Genomic DNA, 19,566 nt, shown 5'->3' with positions numbered 1-19,566 from the left:
GCAGAATCTTAACATCTTTGAAAATAATCACCAGTTGAGATTATTTCTGGGTCCCAACCTTGCACTTGCTGGCAGTGGGCTCACTGGCATGATCTATCAGCAGGCGTCCTCCAAATTTGTCGCTTCTGCGTCTGCTGTCCAATTAACGATGGTGGGTGGGTTCCTGAGGCTGCAGGCTCAGTCAGAGGGCCTGCAGTCTTGGAAGGACAGACCTACTAACAGAAGTGGGAGCTGTTACTGTAGGAGGTGGTCTGTGAAGGTACCGCCATCTTGAGGGCTTATAGCCTTTGCAGTATCCAATGCCTTTAGCTGTTTCTTGATATCATGTGGAATGAATCAAATTGGCTGAAGACTAGCATCTGTGATCCTGGGGACCTCAGGAGGCCAAGATGGATCATTCACTTGGCATTTCTGGCCAAAGATGATTTCAAATGCTTGAGCCTCTGAAGATGTTTCAATTTTGTTTACTTAAACTGTTGTACAGTTGCTAAGCCACCACTGTAGAGGGAAAACCATGCGATTCCAGTGGGAGAGTGCGATAGGGGGAATTATAGGAGACCTCAGGGGCTTTGGTCTCAGCAAGGGACCCATCCGCCACGGGGAAGATCCTGGCAGAGTCCTCAATCAGCCCACAAACTGAGCTCTTAAAAATGCAAATTGGCTACCTACCACTGTTACAGGGGGGTAGTACTTGTCACTTTCCACTCTGCTTCCAGAAAGACTAGCTGGAGGTGGGAATTCATTGGCCCATTGACCCAACACTTTCCCATCCTACCTTTCTTCCAGTCCTGCCTTGAAGCCTGCCTCTGCAGGACCATAAAGATTCTGCCTATTATAGCTAGTTCAATCCTCGACCTTCTTTGTCACCCAACTCACAGTCTAATGTCCTTGCTTTTAAACTTAGCTAAAAGGTTTTACATAACCGCCTTTAGAATCTTTCTCTCGTTCTCAGCCTCCGTCTGATACCTTATAGCCTCAAGCTTTATAGAAAAGCATTGCTGTTTAAGGGTTAGCATACCAAATGAACCATGCAACCAAAACAATGATATTGAGTCTCTTGTTTCGAGTGATAAAGCAAATCTGAGTATAAACCATGCCAAATGCCCTTCAAGAAGAAAATTGTGTATACTTGATGGGGAAAAAAACAGCTTGATAAGTCAAATATCCTTTCTTAATATACTTTTTCATGTCATTATATTCTCTGTATGCAAGCCAAGAAAACTGTAGATGTGCCAATTTTATTAATGATATAGTAAACAGAAACAGATATCATAAACTATCATAAATATAAGCCCTATATTTTATTATGAATATGCATTGGATTCAGATTTAAATTAATGGTTACTTAAATAAAAATTACTCACATTGCATGAATTTTAAAAGATTGTATTTTTTCCCCTAAAAGTACTTGTCTAATCATTATTTTCAGATGACAAATTTAAGTTTGCCTCTAATGAGGAAGCTGGCCTCTCTTAAGTTAATATTTGTGCAATTGGCTTTGGATATGCTTGACCTGGTTACTGCAAAAGATAAAAAGGACGCCGAAGCAGCAAGAAGGAAAGGATTACTACAACTAATTGTAGAGGAATTCATTAGTTCCACACCTGATTACACACCGGTAGAAAAGGTAATGCAAGTACAGTCTATACCATCCTACTGAGACTTATACGTAAAAGCTTGCTGTGGGCAGTTTTAAATTGAACACATTGAAGATGTACCTTAAGTTTATGTACACTCGAGTTGGAAACCTTAGGCTCATGTGGACCAAATGAGTTTAAATTGAGAAATAAATTAAATGCTTTACAAATACTTAAGCTAAAATTTAAAAATCCACAATATTTGGACAATAGCATGCAGTAGTGATTAAAATAATTTATTAATGAAAGTATTAGCCAGTGTGGCAAAAATTAGAGCTACTTCTTGTAGTACATAAGCAATTTAAAAGTTGAATGCAATTCAAAATCTTGGCCCTTTGTGACTTTGCACTTTTTATAAATGTGTTTAATGATAACGTTGTGAAGACTGATTACATTTTGGGATAATAGCCTTTTTTTTTACCAAAATGAAGTTGTAAAAAGAAAGTGAAATGTTTTCCCGTAACTTCTGAACTCCGGGGTATCGTAACTGGTGGGCACCTCAAAGATGTGCTGGGGAACCCCCAACCACCACCCCTCTCTCCGTCTCTCCCCCCAACCCCCTGGAGATCCTTAGGTAAGGATTGCATGGAAATTGTTTGGGAAGTTCAAACTTTTGTTGGGCAATTACCCTGCAATGCGAACCATCTGAAAATACAAAATAAATCGCATACTTCGGATTGTTCCGACTGTCTTACAGTAATAGGTACCCAGAAAAATTTAGAAGAATTAAAACCACTTCTAACTCATGAGTAGCTATTGTACTGACCCCTCTCCCCAAACCCCCACAGGATCCCTCCAACTACCCCCACCCTCCCACAATCTGACTCTGATTGCCACTCCACGAAAGTTAATTCAGTTGCTATCATATTTACCTTTGTAACATTGCCTGCCTCTGCCTAAGCCTCTATCTTTACCTCATACCCACCACTACTAAAACCTTCATCCATATGTTTGACATTTCTTGACTCAGTTTCTCTGATGTACTCCTTGCTGGTCTTTCATCTTCCACTCAAATTTGCCTGAAATTCATACCCATATCTAATCCTTCACTGACCCCTGCTTACTACATTGGCCCCTTGTTCCCTCCATGGTTTCAGCCCACCAAAAAATGGAGCCTCTCCCAGCCTTTTATCCCATCTCAGGCCCTTTGGTTCTCTACCTCTGACCTTTATTACATCTGTCTGACCCTTCATCACACATAAATGGCAGAGTCCCTTCAACCTCATGATCTGGAGCTAACTCCCTAAAGCACTTCAGCCCTGCATTTTTCTGTCCACCTTTAAAAGCTTTCCTAAAACTGATCTTTTCAACCAATCTTTCAGTTGTCTATTCCTTTATTCTATTTATCATCTTTTCCTCTCCCCTCTGTAGGCTGCCTTGGGATATTCTCTGTGTTAAAGGTGCTAATATAAATGTAAGTTGTTATTTAAGAAGTTTTGTTAACAACCAAGATCACAATTACATTCTCCTGAAACTATATTTTAAACTAAAAAGTGAGATACTGCAGTTGATCCAGATTTGAAATGAAAACAGAAATTTCTGGAAATGCTGAACATGTCAGGCAGCATCAGTGCAAAGCAAAACATAGGGTTAATATTTCAAATTAATGACCTTTTGTCGGAATTGTCATAGGATTGAAATAGCTCCTGATATTTTAAATTGTTTTTTTTTTGCAGTTTGAAATTATTTATCTCTTCATCAAATAAAACTGAGATCATGATGGAGTGCTGATCTCTTTTCTTAAATGAAAAAATAAAACTGCATAAAGTAACAATTTTGTTCTTGTTTTGTTTAAATAATCTAATTCATTTATATTTTTTATTCATAAAATGCTATTTTAATACAGATACGTGTAAAATCTCAACATAGATTTATCCCCCATTGAAATTGCACCTCAAATATTGCATGTATATATTATGGAATTTAAGAATCACAAGTTTTGATGTTAGGTGTTTTTTGTGAATTATTATGTGTTCTATGATTCATGCAATTGTGTGTAAATCTTTGTGTTTGTTCAGGAATGGGTGACTGTAGCCAGGTTGTTGGGACAAAAAGCACTGGCTCAGCTAGCGAGTGCACATAACCTGAGCAGTAACTCTGAAGAAATTAGATCCAAATGCCTCTATCTGACTGGCAGGTGTCTAAGATTGTTGGCTGTAAAGATAGACCCAATTAGTCCAGGCTTCACTTGGGTTCAACAAATGCTGGTAAGATTCCTTCTAATTCTGTTCTACAAACAATTATGCATTTTCTATCATTAGAAGTAATAGTGATACACTTTCAATGAAAGTTTTGCTACTTGCTTAAAATCTTACAGAAATTGATAAATCTTTGATTTATTTTTGTCTCAGTACTTAGTTTGCAGAAACAGTGCACTGCAGAATTTGTGTCTATATGAATTAGGAATAGCAGATATAACTGGACCTTTTAGGGTAAGCCTAATCTTACAATCAGTGTAAGTGGATTGGGACTGCCATCAGGTACATGCTTCATGCAGATGTGGAAAATCCAGTGTGGCGGCAGTTCATAAAGGGGCTTTAGCTCCCACTTACAGTGGATGTCATTTTATCAGAATTAGAGGACCACAGGCAGTAAGTGGATCACTAAAATGCAACAATGGAACCCCTTGAATTCAATTATGCAGCAGTGGAGGTGCTACCTCAAGAAATGGATCAAAAATGGTTCCTCCATTTGGTACTGAAGGATACCATCACTACCAGAAAACTCTTGGACTATGTAAGTCGAGGTGGAAGAAAGTGACCATGCATGTCCCACATTCAGAGGACCTGGCAGAAGATGATGAAGTTTGTCAGCCTTGGAAAATCTGTCATGATAAGACTAAGTTGGCAGCCAAAGAAAAAACCTCAGCCTGTTGCAAATTCACTGAGAATGCAATAGGTACTTGGATAAGCTGTCAGCTCTCATAACCTCACATGCTTGCTCACACTGCAGAGAACAAGCACAGGTTTGAAATGGAACAATTGCACTAAAATCGCTAAAAGTGAGCTCAACAAAGCAAGCTTTCAAGTAAGCACAGCATTGGGATGTATAATTATTTTTGCATAAATAAACTTGGATGTAAGGTGGACTCTTGGTGCTCTTTCTGTGATCTCTTCCAACGTCCAATATCTATAAACTACTTTGGACAACAAAGTGGCACTCAGCAAGAAAGAATAGATGCACACCGAAGTTGGCCCCTGGAACTTTTTGTCCTTGAGTACATTTGGGGAGGACACAATGGAATTCTAGGCCTAGATTTTCGTGGAATTGTGGAGACTCTGGGGACCTTTAAAAATGCCAGAAGTCCCGCCCCCATTTTCAACAGATTTTATTTTCGCCGGGGTGGGAATGTGGCTCAAACATGAGGAAAATCTGAACCCAGCAGGGCAATTTGAATTCAGTGCTGAGTTCAAACAGAATCTATTTTGACTGGAGCAAGGGCCTTATCCCACAGTATGTAAATCATGAATTTTTAGAGTAGACCAAAATGCTTGTGAAGGACGGATAAGATCTGTAGAACTGTCACTAAATTAGCATAGAGGCTATAAAGGGCCATGGGGGTGGGTGGAGATATGGGTTGGTATGAGTTGGCATGCATGGTAATGGGGAGTGGCTGGGTGTCTGAGGAGATGAGGCCTATAGGGCCTGATATTTAAGGAAACAACTGGGATGAAGTCCCAGGGGACGAATCGGGCTTTTTAACCAACTCACCTCGGCAGTCAGCAGCCCCTGTTATAGCCTCCTATCTGTGTCCAGTGGGTGGCAGGCACTACTCCATCCCACACCCGCACCCGCCCCCTGGCACGAAGATCCCACCATTTGAGGTACTTTTTCCCAAGGTGGGTGTGGTGAGCTGGGACATTTCCTGGCTCAGGAGCAAAAATCCAGCCCTAAAGTTTAAGAGGATAGTAGAAGAAGGCAGGGAGGTAAGGTGAAGTCAGAAGTATTCACCAAGTTCAGGAATATGTTTTACTATTCATCCTTCTCTCCCTACTCACTCACTTATTTACCTTCAGGCAATAATTCAAGCAACCTGTCTTTAGCTCTGCTGAAGTCACAGGGGTTGCATTATATGGGAGTAATAGAAAAAAGGAAGAAAAAGGGTATTCAATTGGATGTTTAAGGTTGTTAAATTGTTGCATTTCTATTCAACTTTAATTAAACCATAACCTTTGTTTCAAAGTTCCATTGTCCCATCCTCTCCATTGTTGCTTGCTGCCTGCCAAGTGGCTGTCTGGTTTGTGAAAATTGGTAGGTGAGGTTGCTACTTCTCAGGATAACACCACATCTGGCCAAATCAACATATAGCAGCTTGAAATGGGTACAATAATCTAAATCACGATGACCGAAATATGTGTGCGGGGAGACTAATTCAGGGGTTGATTGCCACTTAAAATACATGTTAGTGTTCATTGAAGAGGCTTCAAGCCATTTTCATGGCTAGCACTTGCCCTAACAGCCTCTCCTAACAGTGAATAGCTGTTTGGTGGTAACCATCAAATGTTAATGTAGATTGCAAGTGCTACTTAAAGGAATACTCACCATTATATATGCACTTGCTGCTGGAGATGTGAAGAGGACTTTTGAAACACATCGGGAGACTTTTCAGGACACTTTGTCAAGACTTCACCTCACTCCAAAACAGTTATTCTGGAAATTGAGGAATTCACGTTAAAAGAGTAAATGCTATGCTATTCTATTCCACCTTATTGGAAACCTCATAGTATTTTGCTTGAGGTCACTCTTAGTCTCGATGAGGAATGGTATGAGAACGTGAGACCAGGCAGAGTAGCCCCAGCTACTGCAACAGAGTGGGATAAGAAGGCAAGTGGCATCCTTTTGTGTTAAAGTACAGGATGTACCTCCCCCATTGGACCTCCTCCATCTGGACTGTGTCTTGGCCCTCTCCTTCAGTCTCTGACCCATCATATCATGTGCCACTGTGTGCTAGCCAGAGCACTCCATACCTTCAGTGAAAATGTGTGCAAGAATCCCACATACACTGCATCATGAAAATTACATCTAATCAACCTTTGAGTGCTAAGCCTGGTTTAGCACCTGCAGCTAAGTTCAAATTATAGTAATCAGTAATTTACCATTTATTTGGAGATGAAAGAGGAATTTTTGGTTGGAGAGAAGAAAAGCAACGGGTGTTTACAGTTTAGGCATTTGGTGCTCCCCTAAAGGTGGCTCAGGACATACAACTGCTCGAACATATCTGAAGAGAACTGACTTCAATATAAATGCTCAACAAAGAGATTGTTACCGAATCGTTCCTAAACGGTACATCCATTGTGGAGCAGTCCTCTTCATTGTGGTCAAAGTCATTATTTATGTTAACTTTTTATCTAGCCAGGTCAGATCAAGTGACCACTGGTTTCATTTGCCAAGTCAGTCAATTATTGCATCAAGATTAAAGTTTTAATTAGCTCTGTGCAACATGTATGTCACTTTGCTTATGGAAAGCAGGGGGACAGCTTAAGAGGGCACTGCACTTCTGCCACAAGGCTGGGTTCCCAAAATTAAGTAATGGCACTTGCAGACAACAGCAACCACGGGCAGGATTTTTTGTTGAGCGGACTGGCTCAGCGGGGGCAGGCGGGAGTGGTTGGGAAGCCGACCGCTGCCCGCGATCGGGGCCAGACCGCGATTTCATGCCGGCGGGCCAATTAGGGCCCGCCCAGTGTGAAACGCTTGCTTCACCACTCAACATTGCCTGTGTGGGCGGGGGGCGAAGGAGAGTGAGAGCACAAGTTCGCGCATCGGTAAGCTCCCTGAGGCAAAGCACTGCCTCAGGGAGATGAAGATTTTTGAAAATTAAAAATAAAGATTTTTAAAATGTTAAAACCCATATCCCCTCATGTGATTCTGTCACATGAGCAGCGATATGTTAGAAATTGGGATGAATTCGTAAAATTTTTTTAATAACAGATGAGGTTTCGTAAAAAATGCAAAGGCCGCTTGGCCTTTTTGCCTGCCTGCCTGCCAACCTTAGGTTGGACAGGCAGCGAAAAATTTAATTCAATTACATTTTTAATTGTCTTAATAGGCCTTTTAATTGTCGGTGGGCGCGCTTTGCCCGCTGACCGAAATATTGCGTGAGTGCGCGATGATGTCAGGACGCTCACCCGATGTCATTTTACGCTCGAGCAGGTCGGGCGCATGTCCGCCCACTCAGCGAAAAATCCTGCCGCATGTGACATATACAGATGGCAAAGAATTTCATGTGATTCATGTCCAGTTGGTGGCAACCATTACAACAAAAAAACGAAGCTAATTACAAGAAATGCTGGCAGCATCTGCAATGTTTATATCTTGCAGCAGTTCATGATCTGAAGGATAAGGTGTAACGGATCCTTGTCTGTTGGGGCACCAGGCCTTCCATTTGACACCACTCAAAAACTCCACATTAAAGTTGAGAGAAAGTAAAATGAGATTCATGGCTTCATTGAAATTTTAATGAAACATATAATCGATAGGTTAAGTAGCACTTCCAAAACCTGGACATGTGAGATGGAATCACACCACATTGTCCAAGCAAACTATCAAGGTTCATTGGCATTTCGGAAACAAAGCATCCAGATTCATTAGCATCTGCTGTGTGCTGCATAAATTTGCTGTTTATCATGTGGAATTCCTGCAACCCGGAAGTGTGGAAAGCAAACCCGCACGCTTTGCACTGGCTGCGACTGACGTATGGCCAACCAGACTGAATCCTGAATTTTCGCAACGATGAAAAGCCTCTCTGTCATTGTGAAAATGGTGGACAAGGCCAAAATACAGAAGTCCCACCCCCGATCATGTCCCTCACCATTTTTGCAGGGGGGTAAAGGGGACGGGGCAGGATTCACACATGCACATTTCACAGAGGAAGCTGCCCATGTAAATTAGCAGCTACCTTCAGTCATGTCTGATTTTGGTGAAGTATGAGCGTAAAACAAGAAGTGTGCAGATTAGACCTGGTAGGAGCAGGTCTGAACTTTGTGGATTTGTTTGGATAGCTTGGATACCCTTTTGGAGAGGTTCAGGGACTCTTTTAGAAATTGATCAAAAGTTGTATTAACTGCTACAGAAGTGGCAATTATTCATTCTCAAGTAACCCACGGAAGCAGGAGGATGGGGCTGCTGGACATGGCAGGGTATTTTTTTGCCCATACAGCCTCAGGCACCCAGGTGTCAGGAAGAATATTGTCCTTGAGAAAAACGCTTTAGACTTTGTGACAAGGAAAAGGCAAGATGGACGTGACACCCTTTGGCACTGTAGGAGCAAGTCAGTGTGAGCAGAATGAGACCAGAGGGAAGGCACCAGGTCAGGAGCCAGAGGCAGAATCCATGAACCAGGAAGGATGAGGAGGAGAGGGAGGACAACCAGGTACTACCCTGTGGAAATGGTGTGCTAACGTCTGAGGTCACAACTCAATATGATGGAGAACGAGTACTGAAGGCACCTCTGGTTAAGCTTTGAAGTGGTCACAGACGTATGTCGAATGGCCAAGCAACATGTCGAACTAGACTCTATCAACTCCCATGCCCTGCCAGTAGCTGTAAAGGGAACTGTGGTGCTTAATTTTAATGCCTCAGGCTCTTTTCAGGGCTCAGTAGGAGACCTGCGTGGTACATCCTAGTTGGCAACACACAGCTGCATAAAGACAATAATAAATAACCTAGTTGCTCTTATGGGAGAGCACATTAATTTCCCAGTTAATTTGGCATCTCATGCAGAGAGCCACAGCTTTTGCCTAATAATGTACAGGGTGTTATTGATTGCTCCCAATCTCGTCAGCATTCAGACACCTTAGTCAACTGAAAGTCCTTCCATTTCCTCAATGACCAGGTTGTTTGTGACCACAAGGTTTTCCTTCATGTCTGCAAGATTCCCTGGTAACTTCCAAGTCACTCTTTGGGACTGAGGTGCTGAGAGGCTCTCAGTATCTTCACCCTCCTCAGTGACCTCCACAGCCCTGGATTGGCCTTCAGGTTGATGGGGCTGTCTGTCATCCATTCCAGCAACCACTGTGTCAACAGTGCAACCATCCTGATCAGGGTACGCAGCTCCTCATATAATCTGTGGATGTCAGCGCTCATACTCTGAGCAGACAGGTCCAGGCTACTGAGGGAGACTTGCCCCCTTTCCTGGTTGAGACATTATTCTTGCATCTACCCCGAATGCTGCTGCATGTGTATCTCCATGAGAATGGCCAATCTTTCATGATTGGAGCTCATGAGGTTGAGCCCCTGAGATAACATGGAGCTTATGATGGCAATGGACTCCGCTTTTCGCAGCCCAATAGCGCCCATTGCCTTGGAACTCTGCCAGATGTCCACAAATCTCCTGTAGATTGTCCAAATACTGTACTCCAAAAGGTGACTTCTGAGGCTGCACGTTCCTGCCCACTGAAGCATTATTGTGACTTTCCTCCCTCCTCCTGGGCGACTGTGCACAGTTGTCTCTGACTCCTGCTCCTGCATTCTGTTGCTCTGTCCTTCAATCTGTGCCACCAGCACTACACGTGCTACATCTTTCTGATGTGCTGGTGTCTGAGCTGGCAGAGTGTGTGCTAGTCTGATGTGACGCTGCCTCCACGAACACCTCTTCCTCTTCCTGATGCCCAAGGAATGAGGTGGTCCAGGAAGGTGAGTGAGCAGCACTGAGGCACAGAATAAGATATTTAGCTTTTGCCCTTCACATTGTGAAAACACACTCTGATGCACACCACACCCTTTAAGCATGCTTATGGTACTCTTATGACGCAACCTCATCCTTGCACTCACGCTCATGCCAACTTGTCCTTGTGCTCAGTGAAGTGACAGCATGACCTCCACCATTATTACCATCATGTTCCAAGGTGCATTTGTCCCCGCCTTTATTGCCTGTTACCAGCGATTCACCATCACCGACAGACAGCACCCTGTCTAATTCCATAGTCATCTGTTCCATTGCTCTAATTGGTTGCAGCCAAGCTGACCCACTCCCAGCCGGGGCCATTCCGTGGCATTTTGTACTCTCTTCCAATGCAAATACAACATGAATTTATATTAGCCTGAAATATGGAGGGATAATTCTCTTTATGGGGAGAATTTCTCCCCTTCGGTGGGGGGGGGGGGCTTGGGCAGGCGCGCAGCGATTGCGGGCAGCGATCGGCTGGGCACCGCCAATTGGCCCGCCCAGCATGACGCGCACACGGAAGCGCTGAGCACTCCCTGTGTGGGCAGGGGAAGCAGGCTGAGTCGGGCATGCGCGCCGAAGAGTGCAGAAATCTCCCTGAGGCACAGAGCTGCCTCAGGGAGATTAATTTGATTTTTAAAAATTTTACTGAGGAAAGAATAATAATTTTTAAGACATGTCCCCTCATGTGACAGTGTCACATGAGCTGGGACATTCTAATCAATTTTAAAAAAAGAATTTATTTAATTTATAAACCCTTCATGAAACCTCATCCTCCCATGGATGAGGTTTCATGATAAATGAGAAGGCCTTAAGCTCAGTTAATGATCTCAATTAGAATCTAAATGGCCTTAATAGGCCTTTGACAGTTCGGCGGGTGCACAGCCGAATCCGCTGTGCGCCCGCTGAACTGAGGATCTGAATGACGCACGGCGACATTGGAATGCACGCCCGACATCACCACGCATCGTTTTACGTGTGAGTGAGCCCCGCCCCCGCTCACCGAACAGAAGATTCTGCCCCATGTGTCTGTGCATTATGGTGATCATTCACATCTGTACTGTGCACACCTATATGAGCAGCTTACACATATAAGCCTCTGGTGTAGCAGAAGTATGTTCCAGGTCTCGCACCTTAGCTGCAACATGCAGATGTGACTCTTCCCTTGGAGCTCTGTATGGATGAGCCAAGCTACTCACCTTGTGGGAACGCAGCAGGTCATTGAACGTTTTTCGGCACTGTGTCCAAGATTTCTGGTGCTGTCTTGCTGCACTCACTGCAGCAGAAATTTGAAGCCAGGCCTTTTTTATAGCAGCTGGAGGATTGCAATTGCCCGAAGGGTATGGCACTGCTCTTGTCTTCTGGACCTCTTTGACCAATATTTGCAGGTCATGATCTGTGAAGAGTGGGGCAACTGGACCCATCCCTTAATTTCAGTGTCTACTCCATGTGACATTCTATCAATACAAATGTAAGGCAAAAAGGGTCGTGAGTCATGCAGCTTACAATGCTCTCATTCACTTTTGTGTGCTTACATGCACTAAGCATTACATATCACAAGCGAGTGGTGGAGCAAATGGCACTGCAAAAATGCATGGTGCCATGGATGTTGTGGCTATCATTCCAAGGTAGCATGCTGTACTTCATAACCACTGACAGTCCTACTAGCTTACTCGCTCTTACTCAAATTGGTATGCAGTGACAGTGTGTCGATGTGAGGGACCTGGTCAAGGGCACATCCTGATAGATATGTGGCAACAGGGCAAGTGGATGTGTTAATGACCATGGCACTGCTCATTATTGATCCACTGAGGCATAACAACTAACTACATAACTGCAGAATAATTTTTCCAAGTAGTGGTGCTAAGATGATGCCATCTCCATGGCTGTGTCTTGTGAAGCCACTCCATGATTTCAGTGCTTCAGTACAGTACACTGTAGGCAGTAACAATGACATTTTTTACCTAGGGAAAGCCCATGATGGACCATCTGTTCCAGGACCAGTTGAACAACCTTTACAGAGTTCCCACTCATCTGATAAGCCAGTGAGATCTCCTCCAAGGCACAGGGACTTCACCATGGGCTTCCTAAGTCACAAATGGGCCTCTTGAAGGCCCACATTTTATATGCGCCCGAGTCGTCCAACCCATGCTGCGCCCGCCTCCTCCACACTACTTCTGGGATCACCCACCCTGACTCCTATTACAGCCTGCACCCCCGGAACCAAAAATTTGATTTTCTGGATCACATTTTTTGTACATCTGTTTTGTGTTGCCGGGAATTCTCTCGACTCTTCGCACCAAAATTCAGGCCTGAGCGTCAAATGATTATTGACAAAGTTTTCGGTTAAAAGCAATTTCTGAGTTTCAAAATCTCAGATGTGCCAGCCAGTGACTTAAACACCATGGCTCCTCATACACAGGCTGGGCATTTGGTGACAAATGGTTCACCTTTTGACTTCCCAGAGCCACCTTACCATGTACAAAGCAGAAGTCAGCATTGTGATTGAATACTTTCCACTTGCCTGGATAGGTGAAACGCCAACAATACTAAATGTCAGGCTTTCCAGCGACACTCACATCTTGAGAATAAGTAATAAAAAGAGGACCAGCAGAACCTCTTCGAAATTTCAATCTGCTGTTTAATTTGTACTTCATTTGTGATATAAAAAAATGCCTAATCAACAAGGGTATAAATTCAATTCCAACATCTAATATTTATTTGTAATTGTAGATTTATACTATTTCAAGTATTGCAATTTTGTTAATGTTCTTATTTTTTTAGAATGATCTAGAGGAAAATAAAGATGGCCTGTCAAAGCAAGCCAAGTTTACAGAAGAAAACGAACAAATTGAATCAAAATATGAGCGTGCAGATTTGCAACTCACAACTCAGGAAGAAAATGGACAAGTTGAACCAAAAAATGAAATTGCAGAATTGCCGCTTTCAAAAATAGAAAAATGTGCTGCAAAGGCTTCATGTCTTAAGGTAAATTCTACTTTCGTTCAATTATTGGTTAATGAAGAACATAAGAAAAGTCATGGACTAGAAAGCTCACAAAAGCTCATTATTCTAGTACTTTAACTCCTAACTCAGCACCCATTTATATTTTAAACATGCCCAATAATTTTATCTCTGCCGCTGCACCTGGATAAGCATTTGTCAATCGTATAAGTTTTAAATTTATTTTTTATGAATTTAAATTTGTCTTGAAGTCCAGTCTTCCTCATTTACTTTGAAGTAATATTTTGAATTTACCTTATCTTTACTATTTATTGCTATGCATTTTACCAAGATCACTTCTTCCTACACTTCAAACCATGAGCTTCTCTAATCTTTGCCTTTTCTCATCCTTTGCACATGGGATTAGTGCTGTTTCTCTTTCCTCTGCACTTTACCATGCACATATATGTTTTTTTGGCATAGTGATCAGGACTGAACAGAGTAACTAATCAATAGTATGACAAGTGCATTGGACTAGGAACATAGGAACAGGAGTAGGCCATTTGGCCATTGAGCCTGCTCCGATATTCAACTAGATATTGGCTGATCTTGTACCTCAATGCCATCTTCCTGCCCTATCCCCATATCCCTTGATGTCATTGGTATCCATAAATCTATCGAACTCCGTTTTGAACATAACCAATGACTGAGCCTCCACAGCCCCCTGGGGTAAAGAATTCCAAAGATCCACCGCCCTCTGACAAAAAAATTCCCACTCATCTCGTTCCTAAATGGCATATCTCTTATTCTGAGACTGTGTCCCCTGGTTTTAGACCACACCCCCAAACAGGGAAAACATTTTTCCTGCATCTACCTTGTCAAGCCCTATAAGAAGTTTGTGCACTTCATTGAGATCACTTCTCATTCTAAACTCCAGAAAATACAGGCCCAGTCTCCTCAATCTCTTCTCAGGAATTAGAAAGTCATAGGACAATCCTGCCATCCCATTAGTCTGATGACACTTTGTTGCACTCCCACTATGGCCAGTAAATCCTCCCTTAGGTAAGGAGACCACAGCTGCACACAGTACTCCAGGTGTAGTCTCACCAGAGCTCTATACAACTGCAACAAGTCTTCCTTACTCCTGTACTTCAATCCCCTCCAATAAAGGCTAGCATACCATTTGCCTTCCTGCTAGCTTATTGCACCTGCGTGTTAACTTTCAGTGACTTATGAATAAGAACTCCCAGGTCACTTTGGACATCGATACTTCCCAATCTCTCCCCATTTAAGAAATTTCTGTTTTTCCTAAGGAATGCCTTTGTGTAGCTTCTGTAGATCTAAACTTTATTATTCTGATTACATAGAATGTACAGCAAAGAAAAAGTTCTTTTGGGCCAGCAGGTCCAATATGAGGCTCAACCAAAGCCCCTTCCTCTAACTCTACCATGATTATATAGGCTAACATTTTAATAGTTTTGTTTTAAATTGCTTTGATACATTGTAGGGCTTTGTAAATTTTTCTTAAGTATACTTCACATGACAGAATTCAGTTAAAATTTGTTAACTCATTCGTTGTTTTCTGTTCATTTTATAGAAAGAACGAACCATAGCTCGGATATACTTGGCTCATGCCAGTGAAGTTTTGATCCAGTCTATGAACCTGGCACTAAACAGCAAGCTTACTAATATCTTAGCAGCAGCTAGTCTCGAGATGGTTGAATGTTTTGGCCAATTTGATCCAGTTTCAGCAAGTCAATACTTAGCACTACATCAGGTATTGCAACTTGTTATAGTTCATACGTGTTTGGCTTTTTATGACCTTGTCCAGCAGAACAGATGAATAAAGATCCTGTACACAGAATATGCGATTGCTAGTTAAGTTTCAACAGTGAAACTGTACAAATATATATATTTTTTAAACAGAGTGGTCAGTTTTAATTACTTCATCATCAGTCATTCAAGCCAATGTTTGAAGGATATGTGCCAAAGTAGTAATGAAAGTCAAACTTATCAATATGTCAGACTCAGAAATAATGATGGGATTTTTCCATCTCTGATTACTGTTCAACCTTGGGAATCTATTGTCTATTCCCAGGTCAACAGTCCCTTCTGGTCCTTCCAATTTCAAGACTTGCTATAAGGACTTTTGTTTACGATGTCAACACTCATTAGTTATTTCAAAATATTGTGGCATAAAAAGTATACTATCATCTTTTCCAAACAAAAGTTAAAACAGCATATAACTATACAGGTACAGTGTCTCAAATTTGACTATCCAAAAACAGAATTGTCTGAAAACTGGACATTTTTATAAGCTGCCAGGCATCAATTTTAATTATGAAATGAGTAAAATAGCTTCTTGGGACAATTCGGCTAGGTGCTGCATTGGCATCGTTATCAGTTTCATGCGCCAGTCTTTTCCTTAGTAGCCTGAGAAACTCTTGACCCCACCCTACCCAACTTTGCCCGCTCCAGCCAACCCAACCCAGCCCATCAGCGTTGTATACCTTATTATTTATTTTTTTCAAACGTTATTTCTTCACTATTATGTATTCTCTTTATCAAACTTTAATAGAAAGAAGCTTATTCATTTGATTTCATGTGTCTCCTGGTAATTGAATCAATTAATTAATTCCGATTTTTTTTTTTCACTGAAAACCAGCAAGGTCCAAAATCCAGCACGGACCTGGCCCTGAGATTGCTGGTTTGATACACTATATCTGTAATATGTTCTGTAACCTTATTATAGTGAAACAAATATAATAAAGTAGTAGGCTAGCAACTTTAAAGGAATCTAACGGGTAAATACACAGAACAAGAATGAGGAAGGAGGGGAAAGGTAAGAAGAAAAGTACAGAGTAAATAAAAACATAGATCTATAATGATTGACCTCCTTTAGGAGATGAAGGTGTGTTGGAGTGTAATATTGTTTGCATTACATGATTCATTGGAAGGAATGGAGTTAATAATGAACTTTTGTCATTTGTTTCATCACAACTTACCAGTTAAATATATTTACTTTCTAATTCATGTCTTTCATTTCTAACATAAGAATCATAGAAAAGTTACAGAACAGAAGGAGCTGATTGGCCCAACAAGTCTGTGCCCTGACTGTCTGCAAGAGTAATCTGGCTAGTCCCAGTCATCTGGATGGATAAGGATATATAATTGCCCTAAATATTTGATAATCTAAGAAGAATTTCCCATAAAATAGTTGAAATTAACAAATGCAATTATGTGATTGAAAAGATATGCCAGGCAGGAGTTTGGGTTCTAGGCCTCAGCACCAGATGGAACATGTGAACTGCCAATTCATGCTATGAAAGTTGTACCAGTTGTAGAAGTGTAGTTGTGGAACACTTACTGGAGAGGTGACATTAGCTGTCATAGGCCTGCATGCTCTTAAAGGGGTTTGCTGTCCATTGAGGTGATATTCAATCCTTCTGTCTGCCTGCAGGACAAAAGAGCGTGTAGCATTTCACAATGTGCAGCACCATTCATGACTCCTCAGGTACTGAAGCAGTCCATGTCCATATGAAGCAAGATCTGGACAATATTCAGACTTGGGCTGATAGGTGGCAAATAACATTCATGCCACACAAGTGCCAGGCAATGACCATCTCCAACAAGAGAGAATAGCCATCTCCTCCTGACATTCAATGGTATTACCATCACTGAATCCCCCACTATCAACATAATGAGGGGTTACCATTGACCAGAAACTGAACTGGACCGGCCATATAAACTGTGGCTATAAGAGCATGTCAGAGGCTGGGAATTTTGCAGGGTGTAACTTATCTTCTGACTCTCTAAAGCCTGTCCACCATCTATAGCCATAAGTCAGGAGTATGATGGAATACGCTCCACTTACCTGGATGAGTGCAGCTCCAACAAAACTTAAGAAACTCCACACGTTCAAGACAAAGCAGCCCCCTTGATTGGCACCCCACTCATCATCTTAAACATTCACTCCCTTCACCACCAATGCACATTGGCAGCAGTGTGTACCACCTACAAGATGCAGTGCAGCAACCCCCCAAGGCTCCTTCGACAGCACCTTCCAAACCCACGACCCCTACCACTTAGAAGAACAAGGGCAGCAGTTGCATGGGAACACCACGACCTGCAAGTTCCCCTCCAAGCCACTCACCATCCTGACTTGGAACTTTCCTTCAATGTTGCTGGGTCAAAATCCTGAAAGTCCCTCCCTAACAGCACTGTGGGTATATCTACACAAAATGGACTGCAGGGTGCAGGAAGGCAGGTCACCACTCAAGAGAAATTAGGGATAGGAAATAATGGCTGGCCTCCACATGCTGTGAACAAATAATTTTTAAAAAGTCAAAGAGCACTCGCAGACTTGTAGCAGTGTCCCTGAACTCCACATATTGACCCATGCAGAGGAAGCGGTTGAACTGGCTAGGGAGAAGGGTGGATGCTCAGTTGCAGACGGCGAGGCTGGAGTATTAATGCAACAGAGTGAGGATATCTGCAAACTGGTGTTGAGAACTTGGCATAAAGGAGACACACATGACACTGCATTGGGAAATGAGATTGTGCATAACCTCAAGCTTGTGCTCCATTACAGATCCTCACACTTAGGAGATCTGTCACACACAATCTGCTGCAAGTCAGAACTCCACCTCTGAGGATGATGACACGGAGCACTCAGAGGTTGCACAGTCACATCTTTTCCCCCCATCCTCTGCCAGCGTAGAGACGGTGACCTTGGTGGGAACGCATTCGTGATTAGTCTCATGGTCACAACCTGGTGAACACATCACAGATACATCATAGCAGCTGATGGAGGTTGTTACAGCCAGGCCCCCTGACAGCCGGAAGATTGCTGGAGACCAGGTCCATGCTGATGACAGACCTCTGGAAATGTCCGCAGGCAACGTGCTGAAGATGCAGAGACAGGAAGAAGAACATCTGGCAGAGATGCCAGAGGTTATGCACAGTCCAGCATGTGAGCACATGGCTTCTGCCATGGAGAGCCAGGTCCAGCAGAGCACTCAGGCCGGCATTCCATCATTCTGGCATGGGCTCTATACACTGTTAGCTAGGCAAGAGGGGGACGAGGCACTTAGACTTCCCTCAAGGTGCCTCCTCTCCTCTTGGATTCAGATAGGTGCAATTGCACACCAGCAAAGAGGCGGAGTGCCAGCAAACGCGCCTTGGGGGCATTGTCTCAGGGCATTCCTAGGATGAGTTATCGCTTCTCCGACCCTCTGCCAGTGACCCCAGTGTCTCCAGCAGGTGAGGCTAAAGAGGGTGTACCTGTGCCTGTGCAGGCGACCCTGAGCAGGCCAGAGCCCTCTAGGCCCTCCAGAGGATGGCATCCAAGGTCATCTCAGGCAACGGGGCATAGGACTCAACAGGCTGCCTCCACCTCAACTGTGGATGTCAGGTCGCACCAAGGCACAAGAGTAGAAAATCTGAGTGAAAAACCGTCTCATGGCAAAAAGGTGGCATGTGTGTCCAATCATTTTATGATATTGTAAATCTATGTGTAAAATATAGTTTTGAGCACTTTATTCATGTATGTTGAATGGTAATGTTGTTGGGACTTTTGAAACCAGACAAGGGCTTTTTAAGTGTTAGACGCATCATTGAAATTTAATGATGGCTACCATGGGGGTTATGGACACATGATTTTTTTGTTGACCCTCTGAAGTAATGGCAAATCTGAACTGCTTGAAACATGGTGGTTTCTATGTTTGTCAACCTTTCTTAAGCCAGGGGAGTTGAACCTCGCTGGCAAGCCAGCATATGTTGCTCACCCCCTTTTCATTCCTCAGAAACTGTTGTCTCAGTAGTACCTGCAGTTGAGGCAGTCCATATTTTGCAGGTGAACCTATAGAGTTCTTAACCAGGCCTTTCCAGGATTGGAGCATGTGAGAACCCCAGTGAGTCCATTGCAACTTCCTTCCAGGTCAGAAGTGTGAGAGGCTTTGACAGAACCATACATATAGGCTTGTTCATGCCTTTTCCCTTCTAGATGTCAGAAGTCCTGGGCCTGTAAATTGGTCTGGAAGAAGTGTGCCGGATGTGATGGCACTTTCACAGCGACATTTCTTGAAGCAGAAATCAAAAGATCTTGCAGGGGCCTGACTCCGGCTGTGATCGTGCTGCAATGGGCCTGCCTGGTGCATCACTCCATTGCCCTGGCATGGCTATAGCTGGAGCAACACTCACCATGCATTACCTCAGGGTTCTGATTCTGATATGGATGTCAGGAACTAAGCTTAGGCATTCAGTAAAGGATATGAAAGTCAGAACTCTGGAGGAACTCTGTGGTGAATCGCACAAAATCAT

General features: G+C 43.0%; 1 protein-coding gene across 1 annotated transcript in view; it reads left to right on the top strand.

The window, feature by feature from the left end:
- Positions 1 to 19,566, top strand: part of cfap46 (cilia and flagella associated protein 46) — a 229,251-nt gene that overhangs the window by 178,356 nt on the left and 31,329 nt on the right. Inside the window, exons 39-42 of the mRNA XM_078565203.1 lie at positions 1,430 to 1,627; positions 3,656 to 3,844; positions 13,087 to 13,290; positions 14,843 to 15,022. Of these exons, the coding sequence (XP_078421329.1) occupies positions 1,430 to 1,627; positions 3,656 to 3,844; positions 13,087 to 13,290; positions 14,843 to 15,022 (771 nt within the window). The remainder of the gene's footprint in view (positions 1 to 1,429; positions 1,628 to 3,655; positions 3,845 to 13,086; positions 13,291 to 14,842; positions 15,023 to 19,566) is intronic.

The sequence above is a fragment of the Cetorhinus maximus genome, chromosome 20 (assembly GCF_964194155.1).
Source record: "Cetorhinus maximus chromosome 20, sCetMax3.hap1.1, whole genome shotgun sequence".
NCBI lineage: Eukaryota > Metazoa > Chordata > Chondrichthyes > Lamniformes > Cetorhinidae > Cetorhinus > Cetorhinus maximus.
Note: the sequence above shows the minus strand (reverse complement) of the source record. Positions and strands in the feature narration are given on the sequence as shown.